This window comes from Aulonocara sp. 'chitande type north' Nkhata Bay, linkage group LG3 (assembly GCF_057382095.1).
Source record: "Aulonocara sp. 'chitande type north' Nkhata Bay isolate Kocher_YH1m ecotype deep benthic linkage group LG3, A_spYH_male_GT1.1, whole genome shotgun sequence".
Taxonomy (NCBI): domain Eukaryota; kingdom Metazoa; phylum Chordata; class Actinopteri; order Cichliformes; family Cichlidae; genus Aulonocara; species Aulonocara sp. 'chitande type north' Nkhata Bay.
Window position 1 is genome coordinate 62,628,349 of NC_141346.1, and position 25,837 is coordinate 62,654,185.

Genomic DNA, 25,837 nt, shown 5'->3' on the forward strand with positions numbered 1-25,837 from the left:
AATCTGACACTTGCGAGACTTTATCAAAGGTGTGAGCATCACAGCAGAGGCCTTTGTGTCAAAGTAGCTGAGGATCAAACAGAAAGACATGAAGGTTTTCCTGGCCTGGGATTTTATACAAATATTCTGCAGTACATCAAAAACAAAAGAAAACCATTAATGAACATATGAACATTACCTGATGCTGCTGACGTGAAGCAGAGCAAAGTTACAGAGGTTTGATTACAGACACAGCTGAGCGTTTTGCAATTTTGCATCATTTTAAAAAGTTTAAATTTGTTCAGTATTGAACGGCAGAAACGAGGCTTTGTTTTCAGAAGTAAGTAAAAGAAAAAATAGCTGCCGACAGGCTGCAAGAACGGTAGACTTGTGCGTAACAAGCAAGCAAATAATGCAGAAAACAGATTTTTAGACAGAAAACTGTTCTTGAAGTACAGAGAGAGAGAGAGAGAGAGAGAGCTGTGTATGAAGTGTGATTTTATCCTGGTGGCAGCAAAACAATCAGAGGGAATTCATGACGATGTTTATGTGAAGCGTAGTTTGGAGCTTCTTTTGCTGCTGGTTTACTCAATATTGTTTGGAGAGAGATCAAACCTGCAGCTTCAGAATCAGCGCAAAAAGGGCGTAAACACAAAGCGCGGAGCCGCCGAAACATCAGAATCAGCGAGCTGTCGGCTTTCAGCTCGTGTCCCTGCAGTCAGGTGAGAAAGTCACATCTCACTGATTCTGATGCGTCGGCGGCTCCGCGCTTTGTGTTTACGTCTTTGTGCAGAATCCGTGTTCCTGCTCTCATTTACTGTTTTAGCTGTTTGGTGGTTGTTGAAATTTTGGGAGGTTTAACCTGAGATTCTGGTGTTTTGGCCAAAATGAATTTATATTAAAAATCGATTCAGGATTTTAATGAATCGATATCACGTTATCCAAGCCAGAATCGATTTTAATCGATAAATCGATAATCAAAACCCATCCCTGATGCATATACACGGGTCACACTGCTTATTGAAAACCCCCAAAGATCAGATCTGAATCAGACAGGTTTTTGTTTTTTGTTTTCAAAGTTTAGACTTTGCTTCTATTGGACTTTTTATCAGTAACACGTGCTTACTTTTTGCAGGAACAGTTGAAACTAACATAAACAAATAACTCAAGAGGTGATAGTCAGCAGGGGTTTACAAGTTGTGTGCCGCGTTGTCGGCGGTATGAGCTCGACCACTTGCAAGGTGAGCTGGCAGACATCACTGAACTAATCAGAGATGATTAGGTTCATTTTGACAAAGTGAGCAGATATTTAACCTCCTAGGACCTGGCGTCCACATATGTGGACATCACATTTTGGGTTGTTTAGACCAAAATACTACATTTTGCTCTACAAGGGCCTGATATCCACTTACGAGGACGTTATACTGCCACTGTGCTATCGAAATTTTAGACAAATATCCTCATATGTGGCTCTCATTTTTCTCAGAAACAAAAATTTGGTAAAAAAAAAAAAAAAAAATCTGGTAATTCTTTGTTTTTACATTCATCAGGTCCCAATCAGCCCAAATATCAAAGGGAAACTAAAAATGAATGCCACGGAGGAGTTTGGGTCTTAGGAGGTTAAAGATTGTGCCACTACATTCTTGTCTAGAAGATATTAAAGTGTATTTGGTGACACAAAAAAGGGTAAAGTTTAAGTATAGTTTGGGTCCACACATGTCCAAACCCTGGTGTGTAGGCCTACTTAGTTTTGAGGAATTGTCATGGGACCGGGGTCTGGGTGACCCAGGGCCTGTAAGAAGTTATGGACATGTGTGTTTTTGGTGCTGCTGTCTCCTGTTTCCATGTTTGTGTATCTAGGTGTGTGTGTGGGTGTGTGTGTGTCAGCCAGGAGCCTGGCCACACCTGCGGAGGAGAATTACTCACACCTGCAGCTGATCAAGCCTCGTCAGAGGAGCTACTTAGGAGTGTGGTGGAGCTGTCTCCGATGCTGGATCATTGCGTAACTTCACGTTAGTCTCTTGGCGAGTTAGTTAAGGTTAGTCTGCTGCATTGTGGTGTTGCTGACGGCTGCCTCTTTGTTATTCCCCAGGAGGAGTGTGGAGACACTGAGGAGTGGAGACAAAGAACACTAACACTGGCAAGAGGACATGTCAGAGTTGGGAACGCACTGGGGATTTATTGTTGTTTGGATTATTTTGCATCACTGTAAATAAACGCACTGACCTCATCAAAGAGTCCAGCATTTGGGTCGTCCTTCCCCTCATCATAGTCTGCCACGCAGGCCGTGACAGAAAAGCCCACTAAAAGAACGCCCACCAGACCAAAGCAATGGTTTTGACTTGATCAGCATTAACCCCGCCCCCTGACTTTGATGGGTGAAGCTGACAAATAAAATGTATTTATGAACAGTGATGCAGGGCCAGGAGTAGCAACGTGAATTAAATAAATACATCATTAAATAATTCATTAAATGTGTCAGTAAAATAATTAAAATAGAAAACAAACCAATAATTGATTAAATAAGTAATTAACTAATTTGAAGTGTATATAAACAAATAATGGACATTTTAAATGAAATTAATGGATAATTCATTATTATTATCCATCCATCCATCCATCTTCATCCGCTTTATCTGGAGCCGGGTCGCGGGGGCAGCAGCCTAAGCAAAGAGGCCCAGACCTCCCTCTCCCCAGCCACCTCCTCCAGCTTATCCGGGGGAACACCAAGGCGTTCCCAGGCCAGCCGAGAGATATAATCTCTCCAGCGTGTCCTGGGTCTGCCCCGGGGCCTCCTCCCGGTGGGACATGCCTGGAACACCTCACCCAGGAGGCGCCCAGGGGGCATCCTTGTCAGATGCCCGAACCACCTCAGCTGGCTCCTTTCGATGTGGAGCAGTAGCTGCTCTACTCTGAGCCCCTCCCGGATGGCCGAACTTCTCACCCTATCTCTAAGGGAGAGGCCAGCCACCCTTCGGAGGAAGCTCATTTTTCATTATTATTATATTTCTTTAATTGATTATGTACATTTTTTAATTAATTACTGAAATAATTAATTCATTAGTGATGTCTTTATTTAATACAACCATAAAATACCATAAAATTGCTAATTTACTCGAAATAAATTTAAGACATCAATATTAAAGGTTAAATTATGATAATGAATACATGCAACTATAACTGATGACATAAAAATGAGGATTTCTTAAGCTAAAGCCAAAGTGCTGACTCATTTTTCATGTTACTCTCAAATGTTTTCCCTAATAACAATAACATAATTACACTTTAGCCACAAGAGGGCAGCAGCATTAATATAAGTCACATGTATATAAAGGTACAGTGATTATATTACAGTGATTTTGACAAAACAAAGCAGAAGTTGATGGCAGTGTGTTTTCCATGACAGAATAATTACGCACACCCCACTTTGCAGTTATTTATTTGTAAAAAATGTTTGGAATCATGTATGATTTTCGTTCCACTTCTCACGTGTTCACCACTTTGTGTTGGTCTTTCACGTGGAATTCCAATAACATTGAATCATGTTTGTGGCTGAAATGTGACAAAATGTGGGAAAGTTCAAGGGGCCGAATACTTTTGCAAGTTTGTAAAGTTCACTATCAGTAACATCATAGCACCACCCAGCTGTATAGAAACTCCGTCATGCTAGCTAGTAGCAGTACGAGTTATTGTAACTGACTGTAAAAAGTCAGCACAAGGAAAATAAACTCCACACCTAAACTTGGTTTATATCTGACCCAGATAGACTGCAGGTCATAACTTCTTACCTGAAGTTCAGTTCACCTGACACTCGGACCGGCGGCCGCCTCGGGTCTCTGCTCCTCCTGCCTCCCCTTTCCCTCATCCACCTGCTGCCTCTGTGGAAGCTCCGCCAAAGCCACCACCAAACAACTGACTTATTTTTACACATCGACCAGCATCCGGCCAATCCGCCATCTTTCATTGTTTATACCGTTACAAAAAAATAAAAAAACATCATCGGCCCATAAAAATGAAAAATCACCATCAGTATGCCCGATGGCCAGTCCAGCTATGGTCGTGCCATCAGTTAACCCTTCGCTTGCCAGCTGTGACACGCGTGCCCAGGGTTGCCGACCCCTGCTCTAAAGCATCTGATTTGGATTCCTGAGATCAAATATATTTTCCTTTGGCTTTGTTTTCTTCCCATTTGTGGCTTTAATGTAGTGTTACATCCTGTTTGTTTGCTTCCATCTGTATACATGTCCAGATTCACTGTTATGTTTCTATTCTTAAATTGCTGTGTGATCACTGTTCCCTCTGCTGACTGATGTGACCTTTTGTATCTTACACTGATACTTGTCATATTTGTATCTGCGCCTAAAAGATAAAAAGTTTTCCATGCTAAAACACAGCTCCACCTCCTGCAGTTCTCCCTCTGAACCACTAGATGTCTCTGTTATCTAAATGAAGACGTGCAGCACAGCAACCACAGCAGTGCTCAGATCACACGTGTCCTGTTATTATGTATAAAAGCATGAAACAGGTGAGACAGGTGGGATCAATATTAATGTTGTGGAAATATATGAAAAAGCAACAGAAGAGTGAAAACATTTCCTGTTTCTAGAAAGATCTTTCAGCTCACAGCTGCTCACAGACTGTATTTACAAGTGACAAACTGCAACTCTACAGTACATCTACAGTATATATCAAATATATTCTGTATTCAAATCTATTGAGTGATGTTTGAAAGTCTTTCCAGGTGAGTTTGATCCAGGAGGGTCTGAAGCCAGAGTCAGACAGAGACTGTGCAGAGACTGTAGAAGGACAGAGCAGCAGCAGAGCAGTCCAGATACACTGATGATCCTCTGTCAGATCCAGAGGGACACACAGGGATGATGCTGGACTCTACATTGTGTCTGACAGTGGAGCTGTTCTCAGAGCAGTTCACTCTGCAGCACTGACAGTCATCTGCACTTCTTCTCATTCCTCTGTCAGTCACTGCTGGATGAAGCTCTCCTCTCCACCTCCCAGTAACATGGCCCAGTCAGAGCGTCTCTACACACAAGCTGCTGCTGCCTCAACCTCTCTGGATCATCAGGACACAGCTCCTCCTCTCTCAGCACACACACCGTCCTGTTTACCATCATCACCTCCACCTGCAGAGAGAAGAAGGAAGAGCAGAGGAGATAAACGAGTGTTTCCAGAGACACTTCATCAGCTGTCAGTCAGTGATGCAGCACATCCAGTATAAAGAGCAGCAGGGACTTCAGTGCTGGGACTGTACTAGGACTCATTGTTGCTTCACTTTTTTTCTAATCTTTGGATTTTTATTGAAGTTGCTGAAAATGTTTTTCCCTCCTAGTTTGAGTTTGGACTTTCATTCATTAGAAGAACCTTGGTGTGTCCACTCTGAGCTCTGTAGGAACTAGAGATGGCACGATACCGATACCGATATCATAAATTTGGATATCTGCCGATACCGATATGAATCCGATATAGTGTGTTTTTTAATCAATAAAACGTTTTTTTAATATCTTGCTGCATTTTGTATAAGTTCATACGCAAGTTTAAAAAACAAACAAACACTAAAGCTATTCTGTTACACCTGTATGTAAAAAAATACACTGCGCCCAAAATATTTCATAGTTCAGCAACACTGATCAATCTAATAAACTTAAACCTGCAACATCCTCCCTATTCTGGTATTTTAAAGAGTACTTAGCAGAAATATTAAGCAACCTAACTAATAGGGTTGCAAACTCCCAGCAAAAAAAAAAATAGGGAACCACCCCCCACCCTCCATCTCATGATGCTTAATCAATGTAATCAAATTTAATTTGATGCAGGGGAAAAAATGCACAGAAATAAATTATTTTTCAAGAATAATTAAATAGATTCAACATCTTTCTTCAACAGAATTACAGAACTCACTGATGGTACCTTCCCAAAGGAAAAAGTACTATAGCTTACTAGGGTATATTAGGCTTAACAGTTACTATATACAGTAATGGACTTCTATATATTTTACATCAGATTAAAACTTTGGGTGTAAGAGTCAGATAATTATTTATTAAAAGCCAGACATTTTAAATGAGAATAAGAAAGAAAAGTATGTCTTTTTGCCCCCTTTTCCCTGTTCATGCCCTATCGGCCCCCCTGGCTAAACTTTGCTAGATCCGCCCCTGCACAGTTACCAGCTGTCAGCTACGTAGAAAAAGATCCTGGTGTAGAAATTAATATTAAATAAATTCTAACAACAGCTTATCAAGCTTAAACGTTCTGCTGTTGTTCAGCCGCTGGTTTCCTCTTTCTGGTGCAAAGTGAGACAAAAACAAACAAGAGAGACAGACTCGCGACAGAAAAGCCGATCAGCTGATCATTAAGCAGTTTCACGATTGAAGTAGCAGCAGGAGAGCGAGAGGCAGTCACTCCATTAATTGGTTGTTAAGCTTAACGTGCGAATGCTTTACAGACATTCAGAGATGAACTTACATACTTGCTTTAATTCTCTATGGGATGACTTCCTCGGAGATGAAATGCTGGTGAGGCTACAAATACACACAACCTGCATCATGTGATGCATACTGCTGCGACGTGCTACGGTTATGAGCCGAGTTACGCCGTGTAGCAAGTTTTGTGAGGTGCTTCATGGATATTTAATGGATCGGATTACATTTTTTATTTCTCACCGATATCCAATCCAGTAATTTGGGTCAGTATCAGACCAATACCGATACGTAATATCGGATCGGTCCATCTCTAGTAGGAACCCCAACAACAAGCCCAACAATCCAGATGGACGGTTCCAGCTGTTAACTGGAGGAATTCCATCCAAACATCTGCTCTCACTAAATTCTTCCTCACCTACAGACTGTCTTCTTCACTGCTTTAAACTTGGAAATGAATGCAGTCATTGGTCTGCGTGCTGCTTTGTTCAGAGAGCTGATTGGCTGTTGACAGTGTTTGATCAGAGCATGTCAGCCGTTACTATGGTGACCATAAAGGTGACAAAAAGGCAGAAACAGGAAGTGTTTGTGTCCAATCCTGAAGCCTGTCACCATTCTCCTCTCACAGCTTCACTGAGAAGCTGCAGCTTTACAGGAAACACTGGATCTTTGTTTCATACTGACTGTGTTTAGTACAATACTGCTGACAGCACCACCCACTCACTCCATCACTCTACTTACAGCAGAGTCTCCAGTCTGTAGTCTGGACTCTTCTTAAGATCAGACAGCTGCTTCACATCTGGATCCTTCAGGTAGTTTCCTCTCAGCTCCAGCTCTCTCAGATGGGAGGGGTTGGACTTCAGTGCTGCTGCCAGATAATCACAGCTGATCTCTGACAAACCACAGCTCATCAATCTGTATAAAGAATGAAAGATGTAAGTTTATTAGACAAAGTGTGAGCTTGAAATCATTCAGTGTTTCATCATCTGTTCAGAGCTGAAGAAGGTTCAGAATGTAGAAGTTTAAAAAATGGAAACTCCAAACAGCTGAAGCCAACAGGAAGCAGCTTCAAACAGGAAACTGTGCAGAGTTTCAGACTATATGTCCTGATGCAGCCAGTTGGATTTTGGAGATTTGAATCTCTGTTCTGTGACTAAGTCCTTGAATCATTTCTTCCAGTTGGTCCAACAAGACAGACTAAGTATTGGACATGTGTTGTGGCTCCATCAGGGGAGCTTCTAAATGTGATGTGATGGCCCCTCTGGGTCTGTCAGGTCACAGGACTGAAGAGAGCTCAAACTGGGCACACAGTTGTTCCAGTCTGGACCAAAGACTCTATACTGGGACTGAGGGACTGCATTGACTGCACCCACTGGGACTTTTTAAAGGCTCATGTTCTCACGTAGATCATCGATTTCTACTTACATTTCTTTCTGGGAAAAATGGGGATTACTTTGGAAACAGGAAGTATTTTCCCCAATAAGCAGCCCCGGATTAGTAAATCACTCCAACATGTTCTCAGGAAGAAGAAGCTGTCTTGTTATGAGGGAGAGAAGAAAAAGATTGAGGCACAGAAACTTGTTGAAAGAGAGATAAAGCAGCTAAAATCAGGTGTAAAAGTAAAGCAGAGGATGAGCTGAATAAAGGACACTCAAGGCTGGCTTGGAAAGGAATGAAGTCCATGGTGGGGAATGCAGAACAAGGAGCAAAGATGAATGTGATGCTGAATCAGCAGAAGACTCATTTGATTCCAGCTTTGATATCATTGATTTCAATGAAGAGCTTTGTGATTGTAGCAAAGGGCTGGTAGCTCTGAGAGTCCCACTGATGAGGTGTTTATGTGGAAATCTCTTAGTGGGACCAAAGAGAGAAAAAGCCCTGGTCCTGATGCTGTGGGAGGGAAATGATTGAAGTGTGCTGTGAGGAACTGACTGGGAGATTTTCACACATTTTCCAGTGCTCCTTGGAACAACAGGAAGTTCCCAGCATATGGAAACAAAGGTTAAGTGTCCTATGGCACTCAGTGATGATGGTGCTGTGGCCCCACCACCTCCACCTCTTTGTAAAGGAACTAACTGTAATCTGAAGCTTCAAATGGAACTAAGACTTCCTCCACTAGGTGGCAGTGTCTGATGAGAAAGTGTTAGTGGAGCTGGCCTGGAGTCAGAAACAGGAAGATGCAGGATTTGGGCTGAAATGGGGAAAAGTGGTTAGCACTAGTGCCTTAAAGCAAGAAGGTTGTAGGTTGAAGCTTGTTGGCCTTTCTGTGGAGGTTGGATGTTCTCCCACAGTCCAATGAAATGCTGCTTAGGTTCATTGGTGCTTCTAAATTGGCTGTAGGTGTGGATGTGAGAGAGTGCTTCTCTGTCTCTCTCTGTTGGCCCTGTGATGGACTGCTCACCTGTGCAGGTGGACCACGCCTCTTGCCCTATGACAGCTAGGGCAAAGGCTGCAGCCCTGTGAGCCTAAGCTGAATAAACAGTTAGCAAAAATGATCCATAGATGGCCTGAAATCCCCCAGTTAGCAGTTTGGTAGATAGCTATGACATGCTAATCCCATCCAGCAGCTGTATTCTACCTGTAAGCTGATCCCTGCTGAGCCAAAGCACTTTTTCATATACAAATTACAACCTTTAATAGAAACCTATTGGTCAGCATCTTATTAGCCTGCTGTTAGCTTCATTCCACAGAAAACTGAGAGAAACTAACAGAGTTGATAAAGAATAAAGAGAAATGTGCTGATTTAAAGCCTTTGAAGTGCTTCAGATGATCTCTGTCCACTTCTGTCCACTCATTCATTCATGTAAGCTTTCTAATGCAGCTTTGATCTTCACAGTCTGCTTCATGAAACTCATTCTAACCCTGAATGTCAGAGTGTTCCTCCTTCTCTTTCCCATCATTCATGCTGGCAGTGGAGGAGATTTGGATGTTGGACTGTGTTTTGGATGATGTGTGTATGTTTGTGTTGGACTGCTGTCTGTAAAGCAAACGCACATTTTGCTTTGGATTTCAGTGTCAGACAGACTTTAAGGTGGAATGAAGAGTTTGAGAGTTTCACAGTGAATTATCCAGTGGAGGATTTTTCTTCTTCTTTGAAGGTTTGAAATGTGAACATTGTTCTGCTGCAGTCAATGGACTAAACCAGAGAAGAAGAAAACAGACTTTACCATGAAGATCCTCAGTGTGGATCAGTATAATATCAGCCTGATGTCTGCAGTTTAGTGTCAGCACAACTTTCACATCATATTCATCTCAGCACAACTAAAACATGCTGACTGACCTCAGAGTTTCAAGTCCACATCCTGGACTCTCCAGGAAACCACACAGATGCTTCACTCCTGAATCCTGCAGCTTTTTCTTGTTAGTCAACCACCAGGAGTCATTACTTAGGTCCAGCTCTCTCAGATGGGAGGGGTTGGACTTCAGTGCTGCTGCCAGATAATCACAGCTGATCTCTGACAAACCACAGTCCCTCAATCTGTATAAAGAATGAAAGATGTAAGTTTATTAGACAAAGTGTGAGCTTGAAATCATTCAGTGTTTCATCATCTGTTCAGAGCTGAAGAAGGTTCAGAATGTAGAAGTTTAGAAAATGGAAACTCCAAACAGCTGAAGCCAACAGGAAGCAGCTTCAAACAAACACAACAAGAGAAAAAACTATGAATGTTTCACATTAAAGTCGTACATTTCTCATAAAAACAGGACAAAGACTTGAAAAAGTCGTGTTTTCCTTCCAGGAACTACAAGGCTTCACTTTTAAAGGTGAAGTGTGAAAGAAATGGACATATTTGAAGTCCAACACCTTTTTCCAGTCACATTATTAAAGCAGACAAACTACAAGCTCATTTTCATTCCAACAAGTCATCTTCTGACCTGGACTAACAACACTGAGACCAGTGCTCAGGGAGCGTCTACAAAGTGCAACACTGAAAGAACATCACACACTAATTTGCTTCCAGCACTTTCACACAAGCATCTACTGTCATTATTGTCACCAAACTCTGTGGATCCTTTATTGCAAATTCAGAAGGGATTCAAATGGTCAGACAAAAGAGGGTTATGAGGAAATATGATGAAATGTTGTGTATTAGCAGCAAGTTATTGAATCATTTTCCTCAGAAACCAAACAAAATGATTGACAAACATGTTTTTAAAAACTCAGTGTTGGACTTGGATCAGCAGGATAAGCTGATATTTAAAGGCATTTGAGTCTCGCTGTATGAGAGTCCAGTTATTACTCAATATTTATGGATGATGTTCTTTCAGTGCTACACTTTGTAGACGCTCCCTGAGCCTCACAGCCAGCTGCACATGGACCAGCTGACATTACCCAGCATTAGAGGCGGCTGTAAAAAAATGGATTTTCCTATTTAAATGGTTTTAATTTGAATAAAGCGATGTTGATTCATTCAATCCTGAATCGATTTTTAATATAAATGTATTTTGCCAGAATCTCAGGTTAAAGCTCCCACAAGTATTTCAACAACCACCAAACAGACAAAACAGTAAATGAGAGCAGCTAAACACACAAAGATGGAAACACAGAGCGAGGATCGTTCACTTGACGGCACGTACACGGACACGCCGTCGGGGCTGAAAGTGGACAGCTCACAGATCCTGAAGCTGCAGGTTTCATCTGTCTCCAACCAAAACTGACTGAACCAGCAGCAAAAGAAGATCCAAACCACGCTTTACGTTTGATGAACATCGTCATGAATTCTCTCTGACTTTGACCTTTACTTCCTGCACAGCTCTCTCTCTCTCAGTGTACTTCAAGAACAGTTTACCTTCAAAAATCTGTTTCCTGCATTATTCACTGCTTATTACGCACCAGTCTGCTGTTGTGTTCACTGCTGTCGGCCTCCGAAAACAAAGCCTCATTTCTGCTGTTCAATACTGAAGAAATTTAAACCTTTTAAAATGATGACAGATTCCAAACTCTCAGCTGTGTCTGTAATCAAACCTCTGTAACTTTGCTTCACTTCGGCAGCATCAGCTCATGTTCACATGTTGATTCATGGTTTGATTCAGTTTTTGATCGACTGCAGAATATTTTGAAGGTTATCTGCTATAAAAAGCCAGAACAGGAAAATCTGCTTCATGTGTTCAATTCATCCATCCATCCATCCATCCATCCATCCATCCATCCATCTTCATCCGCTTTATCCGAGGCCGGGTCGCGGGGGCAGCAGCCTAAGCAAAGAGGCTCAGACCTCCCTCTCCCCATCCACCTCCTCCAGCTTGTCCGGGGGAATACCAAGGCGTTCCCAGGCCAGCCGAGAGATATAATCTCTCCAGCGTGTCCTGGGTCTGCCCCGGGGCCTCCTCCCAGTGGGACATGCCTGGAACACCTCACCCAGGAGGATGCCCAAACCACCTCAGCTGGCTCCTTTTGATGTGGAGCAGCAGCTGCTCTACTCTGAGCCCCTCCCGGATGGCCGAACTTCTCACCCTATCTCTAAGGGAGAGGCCAGCCACCCTTCGGAGGAAGCTAATTTCTGCCGCTTGTATCCGCGATCTCGTTCTTTCGGTCACTACCCACAGCTCGTGGCCATAGGTGAGGGTAGGGACTTAGATCGACCGGTAAATTGAGAGCTTCGCTTTTACACTCAGCTCCCTCTTCACCACGACGGACCGGTGCAGCGTCTGCATTACTGCAGCTGCAGCCCCAATCCATCTGTTGATCTCCGGCTCCCTTCTCCCATCACTCGCGAACAAGACCCCGAGATACTTGAACTCCTCCACTTGGGGCAGGAACTCATCCCTGACCCGGAGTGGGCACTCCACCCTTTTCCAGCTGAGAACCATGGCCTCAGATTTGGAGGTGCTGATCCTCATTCCCGCTGCTTCACACTCGGCTGTGAACCGCTCCAGTGCGAGCTGGAGGCCCTCACCCGATGAAGCCAACAGAACCACATCATCCGCAAAAATCAGAGATGAGATTCTGAGGCCACCAAAGCGAAAGCCCTCCACCACTTGGCTGCACCTAGAAATCCTGTCCATAAAAATTATGAACAGAACCGGAGACAAAGGGCAGCCCTGGCGGAGCCCATCACCCACCGGGAACGAGTCCGACTTATTGCCGGCAATGCGAACCAAGCTCTTACAACGGTTGTATAGGGATCGAATGGCCCGTAGCAATGGGCCAGATACCCCATACTCCCACAACACCTCCCACAGGACACCCCGAGGGACACGGTCGAATGCCTTCTCCAAGTCCACAAAACACATGTAGACTGGTTGGGCAAACTCCCATGCACCCTCAAGTATCCTGGAGAGGATAAAGAGCTGGTCCAGTGTTCCGCGACCAGGACGAAAACCGCATTGTTCCTCCTGTATCCGAGGTTCGACTAGCGGACGAACTCTCCTTTCCAGCACCCTGGGATAGACTTTCCCAGGGAGGCTGAGAAGTGTGATCCCCCTGTAGTTGGAACACACCCTCCGGTCCCCCTTCTTAAAGATGGGGACAACCACCCCGGTCTGCCAGTCCACAGGTACTGCCCGTGATCTCCACGCAACATTGCAGAGGCGTGTCAACTAGGACAGCCCTACAATGTCCAGAGCCTTCAGGAACTCGGGGCGGACCTCATCAACACCAGGGGCTCTGCCACCAAGGAGTTGTTTAACTGCCTCAGTGACCTCGCCCCCGGAAATTGGCAGGTCATTCCCCTCATCCCCAGACTCTGCTTCCTCCTCGGAAGACGTGTCAGTGGGATTAAGGAGGTCCTCGAAGTATTCCTTACACCGCCTGACAATTTTCTCAGTCGACGTCAGTAGCGCTCCGCCAGCACTATACACAGTGCAGGTAGAGCACCGCTTTCCCCTCCTGAGACGCCTGACGGTTTGCCAGAATCTCTTCGAGGCAGTCCGAAAGTCTTTTTCCATGGCCTCTCCGAACTCCTCCCACACCCGAGTTTTTGCTTCAGCCACTGCCCGAGCCGCATTCCGCTTGGCATGTCGATACCTGTCGGCTGCCTCCGGAGTCCCACAGGCTAACCAAGCCCGATAGGACTCCTTCTTCAGCCTGGTGGCTCCCTTCACCTCTGGTGTCCACCATTTGGTTCGAGGATTACCACCACGGCAGGCACCAACCACCCTGCGGCCGCAGCTCAATGCAGCAGCTTCAGCAATGGAGACGCTGAACATGGTCCATTTGGACTCAATGTCCCCAGTCTCCCTCGGAATGCTGTTGAAGCTCTGCCGGAGGTGTGCGTTGAAGATCTCGCGGACTGGGGCCTCTGCTAGGGGTTCCCAGCACACTCTCACTACGCGTTTAGGTGCACCAGGTCTGTCCAGCGTCCTCCCCCGCCACCTGATCCAACTCACCACCAGGTGGTGATCAGTTGACAGCTCAGCCCCTCTCTTTACATATGATCACAGGTCTGGTGATACGATTACAAAATCGATCATCGACCTACGGCCTAGAGCGTCCTGGTGCCACGTGCACTTATGGACACTCTTATGTTCGAACAGGGTGTTCGTTATGGCCAAACTGTGATTAGCACAGTAGTCCAATAACAAAGCACCGCTCGGGTTCAGATCAGGGAGGCAGTTCCTCCCAATCACGCTCCTCCAGGTCTCGCTGTCGTTACCCACGTGGGCATTGAAGTCTCCCAGCAGGACAACAGAGTCTCCAGGTGGAGCACCTTCCAGCACCCCCCCCCCCCCCCCCCCCCCAGAGACTCTAAGAAGGCTGGGTACTCCAAACTGCCACTCGGCGCATAAGCGCAGATGACAGTCAGGACCCGTTCCCCGACCCCAAGGCGCAGGGAACAAACCCTCTCGTCCACCGGGAAAAACCCCAACGTACCGGCAGCAAGCCGAGGGGATATTAGAATACCCACCCCAGCCTGCCGCCTCTCACCAGGGGCAACTCCAGACTGGGACAGAGTCCAGCCCCTCTCCAGGAGACTGGTTCCAGAGCCCAAGCCATGCGTAGAGGTGAGCCCGACTATATCTAGCCATTACCTCTCAACCTCACGCACTAACTCAGGCTCCTTCCCCACCAGAGAGGTGACATTCCATGTCCCTATTGCCAGTCTTGGCAGCCGGGGGTCAGTCCGCCAGGGCCTCCGCTCCTGGCCGCCACCCGACACACAATGCACCCGACCCCTATGGCGCCTCCTGCGGGTGGTGGGCCTGCGGGAGGATGGGCCCATGTCTCCTCTTCGGGCTGCGCCCGGCCGGGCCCCATGGACTAAGCCCGGCCACCAGACGCTCGCCCTCGGGCACCCTCCCCGGGCCTGGCTCCAGGGCGGGGCCCCGGTAACCCTATCCCGGGCAGGGTAAACTGTTCCCTCGATATTCTTTTCATAAGGGTCTTCTGAATCGCTCTTTGTCTGGTCCCTCACCCAGAACCAATTTGCCATGGGAGACCCTACCAGGGGGCAAAAGCCCCCAGACAACATAGCCCCTGGGATCCCTGGGACACACAAACCCCTCCACCACGATAACGTAGCGATTCAATTCAATTTTATTTACCGTATTTTCACGACCATAAGACGCACTGCACTAAAAGGCGCAGTCTCAGTTATGTGTGCCATTACTGTATTTAACACACACATAAGGCGCACTGGATCATAGGGTGCATACAAGTACCATATGCGTATTTAAAAATAAAGCGGGAGCAAAACTGAGTTTGGTACCTTACTCACATTTTTATTACCAGTAATCGTCATCATCAACAACACACAAGCATACAAGTGTGCGTATTTAAAAATAAAGCAGGAGCAATACAAAGTTTGGTACTCACATTTTTATCATCAATCAAACCCATCGAAGTCCTCATCCTCTGTGTCTGAATTGAACAGCTGCGCTAAATCTCCATCAAACTCCATCAAAATCACCATAGGCGGTAGTTTCTGTCCATTAGCATGGCAGCCAAGCACAACAGTAAAAGAAGACTTTTCATACCCCGTTGTGCGTATCGCTACCGTGCTGGTCCCCTTCTTCTCCACAGTGTGACTCACCGGGATATCAAAAGTGAGCGGGACCTCGTCCATGTTTGTGATGTGGCTGGGCTGGATGTGTTTGTCGCCGATGTGTTTGCTGCAGTAGGAGCGGAAGATGGCCAGCTTTTCCTTATAATCCGCTGGAAGTTGCTGCGCTACCGTAGTCCTGGTCCGGATGGAAAAATGGCACCGTTTCATAAAACGAAAGCACCAAGACGGACCTCCTTGGAAATGTTCAATGTTCATCTCTTCAGCTAGTGAAACTGCTTTTAGCCGAATGGTGACCGTCGAAACGCTTCTCCCGCTCGTTCTTTGCTCGATGATCCACCGCTCGAGTCTTTCCTCCAACTCGGGCCACCTCGCCTTATGTCCGCGGAAACTCAGCTGCGTTTTCTTGACCTGCTGGAGATTGTTTTCTAGCTTCCTCCATTTGCGAACCATCGATTCGTTAATCTTAAATTCTCTCGCCGCTGCTCGATTTCCATGTTCCTCCGCGCAGCTGATGGCCTTTAGTTTAAACTGTGCTTCGTAAGCGTGTCTCTTTGCCATTTTCAGGGTTGTTAAAACAACGATGTCCTGCATAACGCACATACCTGTTCTTTTATACAGGTATGTGCGATAAAGTCAACACACAGACTTCACCCTTTAGCGTTCTCATGGTGTTCTCTACTACGTCCTCATTACAACACACAGGGCGCAGTGCGCTATAGCGCGCCGTACTTTTTGAAGAAAATCTAAGACTTTTAAGTGCGCCTTATGGTTGTGAAAATACGGTATATAGCGCCAAATCACAACAAAAGTTGCCTCAAGGCGCTTCATAGATACAGAGAAAAACCCAACAATCATATGAACCCCTATGAGCAAGCACTTTGGCGACAGTGGGAAGGAAAAACTCCCTTTTAACAGGAAGAAACCTCCGGCAGAACCAGGCTCAGGGAGGGGCGGCCATCTGCTGCGACCGGTTGGGGTGAGAGAAGGAAGACAGGATAAAGGACATGCTGTGGAAGAGAGACAGAGGTTAATAACAGATATGATTCAATGCAGAGAGGTCTATTAATACATAGTGAGTGAGAAAGGTGACTGGAAAGGAAAAACTCAATGCATCATGGGAATCCCCCGGCAGCCAAGTCTATTGCAGCATAACTAAGGGAGGATTCAGGGTCACCTGGTCCAGCCCTAAATATATGCTTTAGCAAAAAGGAAAGTTTTAAGCCTAATCTTGAAAGTAAAGATAGTGTCTGTCTCCCGAATCCAAACTGGAAGCTGGTTCCACAGAAGAGGGGCCTGAAAACTGAAGGCTCTCCCTCCCATTCTACTTTTAAATACTCTAGGAACAACAAGTAGGCCTGCAGTGCGAGAGCGAAGTGCTCTAATAGGGTGATATGGTACTACAAGGTCATTAAGATAAGATGGGGCCTGATTATTTAAGATCTTGTATGTGAGGAGCAGGATTTTGAATTCAATTCTGGATTTAACAGGAAGCCAATGAAGGGAAGCCAAAACAGGAGAAATATGCTCTCTCTTTCTAGTCCCTGTCAGTACTCTTGCTGCAGCATTTTGGATTAACTGAAGGCTTTTCAGTGAGTTTTTTGGACATCCTGATAATAATGAATTACAGTAGTCCAGCCTGGAAGTAATAAATGCATGAACTAGTTTTTCAGCGTCACTCTGAGACAGGATATTTCTAATTTTAGAGATGTTGCACAAATGGAAGAACGCAGTCTTACATATTTGTTTAATATGTGCATTGAAGGACATATCCTGGTCAAAAATGACTCCAAGGTTTCTCACAGCGTTACTGGAGGCCAAGGTAATGCCATCCAGAGTAAGAATCTGGTTAGATACCATATTTCTAAGCTTTTCAGGGCCGAGTACAATAACCTCAGTTTGATCTGAATTAAGAAGCAGAAAGTTAGCGGCCATCCAGGTCTTTATGTCTTTAAGACATTCCTGCAGTTTAACTAATTGGTGTGTGTTATCTGGCTTCATGGACAGATAGAGCTGGGTGTCATCTGCATAGCAGTGAAAATGTATGCTATGTCTTCTAATGATGCTGCCTAAGGGAAGCATGTATAATGTAAACAGAATTGGACTGAACCCTGTGGAACTCCATAATTAACCTCAGTGTGCGAAGAGAACTCTCCATTTACATGCACAAATTGGAGTCTATTAGATAGATATGATACAAACCACTGCAGTGCAGTACCTGTAATACCTACAGCATGTTCTAATCGCTCTAATAGGATATTATGGTCGACAGTATCGAACGCTGCACTGAGGTCTAGCAGGACAAGCACAGAGATGAGTCCACTGTCAGAGGCCGTAAGAAGATCATTTGTAACCTTCACTAAAGCTGTTTCTGTGCTGTGATGAACTCTGAAACCTGACTGAAACTCTTCAAATAAACCATTCCTCTGCAGATGATCTGTTATTTGTTTGACAACTACTCTTTCAAGGATTTTTGATATGAAAGGAAGGTTGGAGATTGGCCTATAATTAGCTAAGACTGCTGGGTCTAGAGATGGCTTTTTGAGTAAAGGTTTAACTACAGCCAGCTTGAAGGCCTGTGGTACATAGCCGATTATTAGAGATAGGTTGATCATATTTAAGATCGAAGCATTAATTAATGGCAGGACTTCTTTGAGCAGTTTTGTAGGAATGGGGTCTAAAAGACACGTTGATGGTTTGGAGGAAGTAATTATTGAAGTTAACTCAGAAAGATCAATTGGAGAAAAAGAGTCTAACTTAACATCAATGGTACTAAGAGTAGCTTTAGATAATATTACATCTGTGGGATGATTATTGGTAATTTTTTCTCTAATGATAAAAATTTTATTTGTGAAGAAGTTCATGATGTCATTACTAGTTAACGTTAAAGGGATGCTTGGCTCAAAAGAGCTCTGACTTTTTGTCAGCCTGGCTACAGTGCTGAAGAGAAACCTGGGGTTGTTCTTATTTTCTTCAATCAGTGATGAATAGTAAGATGTTCTGGCTTTGCGGAGGGCTTTCTTATAAAGCAGCAAACTATTTCTCCAGGCTAAATGATGATCCTCTAAATTTGTGACACGCCATTTCTTCTCCAGACTACGAGTCATCTGCTTTAGGGTACGTGTTTGAGAATTATACCACGGAGTCAGGTACTTCTGATTAGAGACCTTAGTTTTCACTGGAGCTACAGTATCCAGAGTCGTACGTAGTGAGGAGGTGAAATTATTAACAAGATAATCGACCTCTGTTGGGGTAGCGTTCAGATAGCTGCTCTGCTCTGTGTTGGTACAGGGCATTGAAGATGATAACAGTGGGTGGATTATATTCTTAAACTTACAGCGCTTTCAGAAAGACATCTACTTTGATAAAGTCTACTCTCCACCGCTGTGTAATCAAGTATTGTAAATGTAAATGTTATCAGGAAATGATCAGACAGGAGAGGGTTTTCAGGAAACACTGTTAAATGTTCAGTTTCTATGCCATATGTTAAAACAAGATCTAGAGTGTGATTAAAGTGGTGGGTGGGTTCTTTTACATTTTGAGAGAAACCAATTGAGTCTAATAACAGATTAAATGCCATGTTGAGGCTGTCATTTTTAGCATCTACATGGATGTTAAAGTCACCCACAATAATTATTTTATCTGAGCTCAGAACTAAATTCGATATAAAGTCTGAGAAATCAGACAGAAACTCTGTGTAAGGCCCAGGTGGACGATAGATGATAACAAGTAAGACTGGTTTCTGAGTTTCACAGCTGGGGTGGACAATGTTAAGCATCAGGCTTTCAAATGAATTAAAAGTCTGTCTTGGTCTTTCATTAATTAATAGGCTGGTGTGAAAAATTGCTGCCACACCGCCCCCTCGGCCTGTGCTTCGAGATTTCTGGTAGTTAGAATGACTCGGGGGTGTTGATTCATTTAAACTAACATAATCATCCTGCTGCAACCAGGTTTCTGTAAGGCAGAGTAAATCAATTTGTTGATCAATTATTAAGTCATGTACTAACAGAGACTTGGAGGAGAGAGACCTAATATTTAATAATCCACATTTCACTGTTTTACTCTTTGGTTCAGATGTGGATAGTGTATTGTTCTTTCTTTGTGATTGTTTATGTTTAAGTTGTTTGTTGCTGGTTTTTAGTTTGTTTTTTGTCTTTTTGGAAGCTGACACAGTCTCTATGGAGATGGGTTTTTTGGGGGGTAGCAGGAGGAGAGAAGCTGCAGAGAGGCGTGTAAGACTGCAACTCTGCTTCCTGGTCACAACTCTGGATAGTCATATTTTGGGGGGTTTAATAAATTTGTCCATATTTCTAGAAATGAGAATTGCTCCATCCAAAGTGGGATGGATGCCGTCTCTCCTAACAAGACCAGGTTTCCTCCAGAAGGTTTGCCAATTATCTATGAAGCCCACATCGTTTCTGGGACACCACTCAGACAGCCAGCAATTTAATGAGAACATGCGGCTAAACATGTCGCTCCTGGTCTGATTGGGAAGGGGACCAGAGAAAACTACAGAGTCCGACATTGTTTTGGCAAAGTTGCACACCGATTCAATATTGAGTTTAGTGACCTCCGATTGGCATAACCGGGTGTCATTACTGCCGACGTGAATTATGATTTTACTCAATTTACGTTTACCTTTAGCCAGCAGTTTTAAATTTCCTTCAATGTCGCCTGCTCTGGCCCCTGGAAGACAATTGACTATGGTTGCCGGTGTCTCTAGCTTCACATGTCTGAGAACAGAATCACCAATTACCAGAGTTTGACACACCCGCCGAGTGGGGAAAAACGGTTAGACACATGAACGGGTTGGTGGTGTACCTGGGGCTTCTGTTTAGGACTATGCTTCCTCCTCACCGTCACCCAGCCGCCCTCTTTCCCCAGCTGCTTGGGGTCTGCCGGGGAACAGCTAGCGGGTCCTACGCTATCTTCGGCTGCACCAGCTATAGGGGCCTGGCTAGCTACGGGTGAATAAAGAGTGCGAAGCCGAGTCTCCAATTCAGTAATCCTGGCCTCCAGAGCTGCAAATATGCTACATTTGTTACAGATATCATTACTGCTAAAGGAGGCCGAGGAGTAACTAAACATCTGACATAATGAGCAAGAAAGTGCAGGAGGGACAGGTGAAGTAGCCATGGTGCTAACGAGTCGGCTACGAGCTAAGCTAAGCTAAGCTAGCGAGACAGTACAGAGACAGTGAGTGAATACTTTGGCTATAAATTAGGTAGTGAGTACACAGAAAGTGTGCTTCGGATGAAACACGTGAAGATTATACTATGAAAAAAGAATGTATTTAAAAGTTGTTAATTAAAATGCTAAGCAAATAAGCTACTCAGAAACACCACTGTGTTTGAGCAGGAACAGGAAGTGATACTCTACCGCAGAGCGAGCGAACACCAAGTGACAGCGCCACCAAGAGTGCAGGAAGGCACTCATCAGTGCAGACTGACTCAGACTGTTTCTGTTTGATCCTCAGTGACTTTGACACAAAGGCCTCTGCTGTGATGATCACACCTCTGATCAAGTCTCACAGTGTCAGCTTTGTTTTTATACATATGGATATGTGCTGATAAATGATCAGAATTATAATATTTCCCACTGTCTGCTGTGTGCCGTGACCTTTGACCTGCTAAAGACAGTCAGCTGTGGATTATTCATTGTTGTGTCTGATACTTAGAACTGTGAGGAAGAACACTACACAGTTAATCAGGGTCCCCTCTCTCTGAATCAGGAAAGGTGGGCAGGCCGTGTGTGGGCCACGGGCCATACGTTGAGTCTCACTGTTTGAAATGTGAACATTGTTCTGCTGCAGTCAATGGACTAAACCAGAGAAGAAGAAAACAGACTTTACCATGAAGATCCTCAGTGTGGATCAGTATAATATCAGCCTGATGTCTGCAGTTTAGTGTCAGCACAACTTTCACATCATATTCATCTCAGCACAACTAAAACATGCTGACTGACCTCAGAGTTTCAAGTCCACATCCTGGACTCTCCAGGAAACCACACAGATGCTTCACTCCTGAATCCTGCAGCTTGTTGTTCCAGCTCAGGTCCAGCTGTCTCAGATGGGAGGGGTTGGACTTCAGTGCTGCTGCCAGATAATCACAGCTGATCTTTGACAAACCACAGTCCATCAATCTGTATAAAGAATGAAAGATGTAAGTTTATTAGACAAAGTGTGAGCTTGAAATCATTCAGTGTTTCATCATCTGTTCAGAGCTGAAGAAGGTTCAGAATGTAGAAGTTTAGAAAATGGAAACTCCAAACAGCTGAAGCCAACAGGAAGCAGCTTCAAACAAACACAACAAGAGAAAAAACTCAGAATGTTTCACATTAAAGTCGTACATTTCTCATAAAAACAGGACAAAGACTTGAAAAAGTCATGTTTTTCCTTCCAGGAACCACAAGGCTTCACTTTTAAAGGTGAAGTGTAAAAGAAATGGACATATTTGAAGTCCAACACCTTTTTCCAGTCACATTATTAAAGCAGACAAACTACAAGCTCATTTTCATTCCAACAAGTCATCTTCTGACCTGGACTCACAACACTGGTCTCTATGTGCAGCTGGCTCTGAGACCAGTGCTCAGGGAGCGTCTACAAAGTGCAACACTGAAAGAACATCACACACTCATTTGCTTCCATCATCCAACCTGAAGAGGAAACAGAGACGGCTCCCCTTCAAAGTAAAAGCTGCTCCTTTTGGACACAGTATCAAAGAAAGTCTACAGTATAACATAGAAAAGACAGAACAAAGTTTTGGTTGTTTTTAAATTGTGTAGATATGAAACTACACTAAGCTCAATTATGTGACAGACATTTCATCCCATGTCAGTTTGGCCTCATCCTGGGCCGGATTATCCAGCACACACTCTGACCACAGGCCAAGGGGCCACGCACAGCTGGGCTCCATCCAAGAGACAGGAAACAAACCAACACAATAATAAAAAGCACCATGTGATCTTCTTACAGTTTAGCTCTTCAAGCCAAACATTTCTCATCTCATATCAGAGACTTTAATGCTTCACTGAAGCTGTACTGTGATGCTTCCATATTCCAGTGAGGCCTCCATAATGATTTCAGCTGTTCTGTACACACACTGTGTGCCCTGTATTGCTCAAAGTCTCTGCAGCCTGTTTTTATCTGCTATCATCAGATCTTCATCATCCTCATTCACATCCCTCACACACTCTACGCCTCATCAGCACTGACTTCATCTTCACTGACTGATGGAGCACAACATGAACCTGTGGAGGCTGAAACACTGTCCTGTCAAACATCTCCCCGTCACCACTCCACTTCTGTCAGCCTTTAAATGAACCCTGCTCAAGTCTGTCACTTCTGTTTGGAGCCAAACGAGGTTAAAGATTACGCCACTACATTGTTGTCTAGAAAATATTAAAAGTGTATTTGGTGACACACAAAAAAGTGTAAAGTTTAAGTATAGTTTGGGTCCACACATGTCCAAACCCTGGTGTGTAGGCCTACTTAGTATTGAGAAAAGCCCACTAAAAGAACGCCCACCAGACCAAAGCAATGGTTTTGACTTGATCAGCATTAACCCCGCCCCCTGACTTTGATGGGTGAAGCTGACAAATAAAATGTATTTATGAACCGCGATGCAGGGCCAGGAGTAGCAACGTGAATTAAATAAATACATCATTAAATAATTCATTAGTGATGTATTTATTTAATACAACCATAAAATTATTGCTAGTTTACTCAAAATAAATTTAAGACATCAATATTAAAGGTTAAATTATGATAATGAATACATGCAACTATAACTGATGACGTAAGAATGAGGATTTTTTAAGCTAAAGCGAAGGTGCTGACTCACTTGGCATGTTACTGTCAAATCCTCCCTAATAACAATAACATAATTACACTTTAGCCACAAGAGGGCAGCAGCATGAATACAAGTCACATGTATATAAAGGTACAGTTATTATATTACAGTGATTTTAACAAAAACAAAACAGAAGTTCATGGCAGTGTGTTTTTCCATAACATACCAACCAAATTAAATAATAAAAACTTTATAACTTACAGAGCTTTTTTAGAGGCTTTGACCACTGGCAGCAGCCTCAGAAGAGCCTCCTCTGAAGCAAAGTATTTCTGCAGGTCAAACACATCCAGATCTTTTTCTGATGACAGTAAGATGAAGACCAGAGCTGACCACTGAGCAGGAGACAGTTTATCTGTGGAGAGACGTCCTGAACTCAGGGACTGTTGGATCTCCTCCACTAGAGAACGATCATTCAGTTCATTCAGACAGTGGAACAGATTGATGCTTTTCTCTGCAGACAGATTCTCACTGAGCTTCTTCTTGATGTACTGAACTGCTTCTTGATTGGTCTTTGAGCTACTTCCTGTTTGTGTCATGAGGCCTTGCAAACGAGTTTGATTAGTCTTCAGACCCAAGAGAAAACGAAGGAACAAGTCCAGGTGTCCATTGGGGCTCTGTAAGGCCTTGTCCACAGCACACTGGTAGAAGTATTTCTCTGTCTCAGAGCTTGTTTGTTGCTCTTCCAGCAGATTGAGTCCAGAGTTGATGAAGGTCAGGTGGACATGAAGAGCAGCCAGAAACTCCTGAACACTGAGATGAACAAAGCAGAACATCTTGTTCTGGTACAGTTGTTTCTCCTCTTTAAAGATCTGTGTGAACACTCCTGAGTACACTGAGGCTGCTCTGATATCGATGCCACACTCTGTCAGGTCTGGTTCATAGAAGATCAGGTTTCCTTTCTGCAGCTGATCAAAAGCCAGTTTTCCCAGTGACTCAATCATCTTCCTGCTCTCTGGACTCCAGTGTGGATCTGTCTCAGCTCCTCCATCATATTTGATACTCTTGACTTTGGCCTGAACCACCAGGAAGTGGATGTACATCTCAGTCAGGGTCTTGGGCAGCTGTCCTCCCTCTCTGGTTTCCAGCACATCCTCCAGAACTGTAGCAGTGATCCAGCAGAAGACTGGGATGTGACACATGATGTGGAGGCTTCGAGCTTTCTTGATGTGTGAGATGATCCTGCTGGCCTGCTCCTCATCTCTGAATCTCTTCCTGAAGTACTCCTCCTTCTGTGGGTCAGTGAACCCTCTGACCTCTGTCACCATGTCGACACACTTAGGAGGGATCTGATTGGCTGCTGCAGGTCGTGTTGTTATCCAGAGGCGAGCAGAAGGGAGCAGGTTCCCTCTGATGAGGTTTGTCAGCAGCTCATCCAATGAGGTGGACTTTCTGGTTTCAGTCAGGATTTTAGTTTTGTTGAAGTCCAAATTAAGTCGACACTCATCCAGACCATCAAGTATGAACACAACCTGGAAGTCTTCAAGCCTGCAGATTCCTGATTCGTTAGTTCGATTAAAGAAGTGATGAACAAGTCCCACCAAGCTGAACTTTTCCTCTTTCAGCACATTCAGCTCTCTGAAAGTGAATGGAAATATGAACTGGATGTCCTGGTTGGCTTTGTCTTCAGCCCAGTCCAGGCTGTATTTCTGTGTTAAGACTGTTTTCCCAATGCCAGCCACTCCCTTTGTCAGCACTGTTCTGATTGGTTCACCTCTTCCAGGCGAGGCTTTAAAGATGTCTTCTTGTCTGATTGTTGTTTCTGGTCTGTCTGGTTTCCTGGATGCTGTTTCAATCTGTCTGACCTCATGTTCATCATTGACCTCTGCAGTCCCTCCCTCTGTGATGTAGAGCTCTGTGTAGATCTGATTCAGGAGGGTTGGGCTTCCTGCTTTAGCGATGCCCTCAAACACACACTGGAACTTCTTCTTCAGTTGGGCTTTAAGTTCTCGTTTACAGAGTGGAGCAAATATTTCTGAAGGTAAGAAATTCAGAAAAAAAATATTATACAATAAATATCGTAGCCTTTCAGTACCCTGAAAGGATGAATGTCTATTGGTCCATTTCTTGAGCTATTAGGAAAGATCAATATTCAGTCTTTAGAGAAATTCTCTTACTGCTCTGCAGATGGTCAGCCATCTCATGCTGCTTAAGTCTCCTCAAGAAGTGGAGTGTGATCTTCAGAAATGCTTCTCTGCAGCTCTTTCTTTCATCTTCATCCTCACCTTCAAACATCTCCTCATCCTCCATCTGGCTCTTTAAAGTTTCTGGGTGATCTGGACTCAGAAGCTTCTGGATCTTCTTCAGCTCGTTCTTCACAAACATGGTGATGTTGTCCTCCAGCCGCTGGAAAAGAAGATTATATGAAAAACCCAGTGGTAAATGGACTGGTTCTTATATAGCTCTCTTTGATACTCTGTGCACACAAAGCATTTTATACAACATGCCTCATTCAACCAAGCACATTGTTCTATGCTTAAATACTTTCTTTCACACTCTGATGGATGCATCAGAGGGCAGCTTGGGTTTAGTACGTTACCCAGTACATTTGCCAGCCAGGGTTTGATTCACAAACCTTCTGACTAGTAGCTGACCTGCTCACCTCCTGAGCTACAGTCACCCCAATCTGACTGAAATCATGGAG

General features: G+C 44.3%; 1 protein-coding gene across 2 annotated transcripts; it reads right to left on the minus strand.

Moving 5' to 3' along the window:
- Positions 1-9,668: 9,668 nt before the first annotated feature.
- LOC147336502 (protein NLRC3-like) lies at positions 9,669-25,534 on the minus strand. 2 transcript variants are annotated; one of them, XM_086285455.1, is made up of 4 exons: positions 25,311-25,534; positions 23,398-25,168; positions 21,311-21,487; positions 9,669-9,885 (listed from the first exon to the last, which is right to left on the minus strand). In XM_086285455.1, exons 1-4 carry the CDS (start codon positions 25,516-25,518, stop codon positions 9,669-9,671), a joined length of 2,373 nt encoding a protein of 790 aa, XP_086141581.1. In that variant the 5' UTR covers positions 25,519-25,534. The 2 variants fall into 2 exon arrangements, with proteins under 2 accessions (XP_086141581.1, XP_086141580.1); XM_086285454.1 differs by lacking the exon at positions 21,311-21,487.
- Between the last annotated feature and the right edge of the window lie 303 nt (positions 25,535-25,837).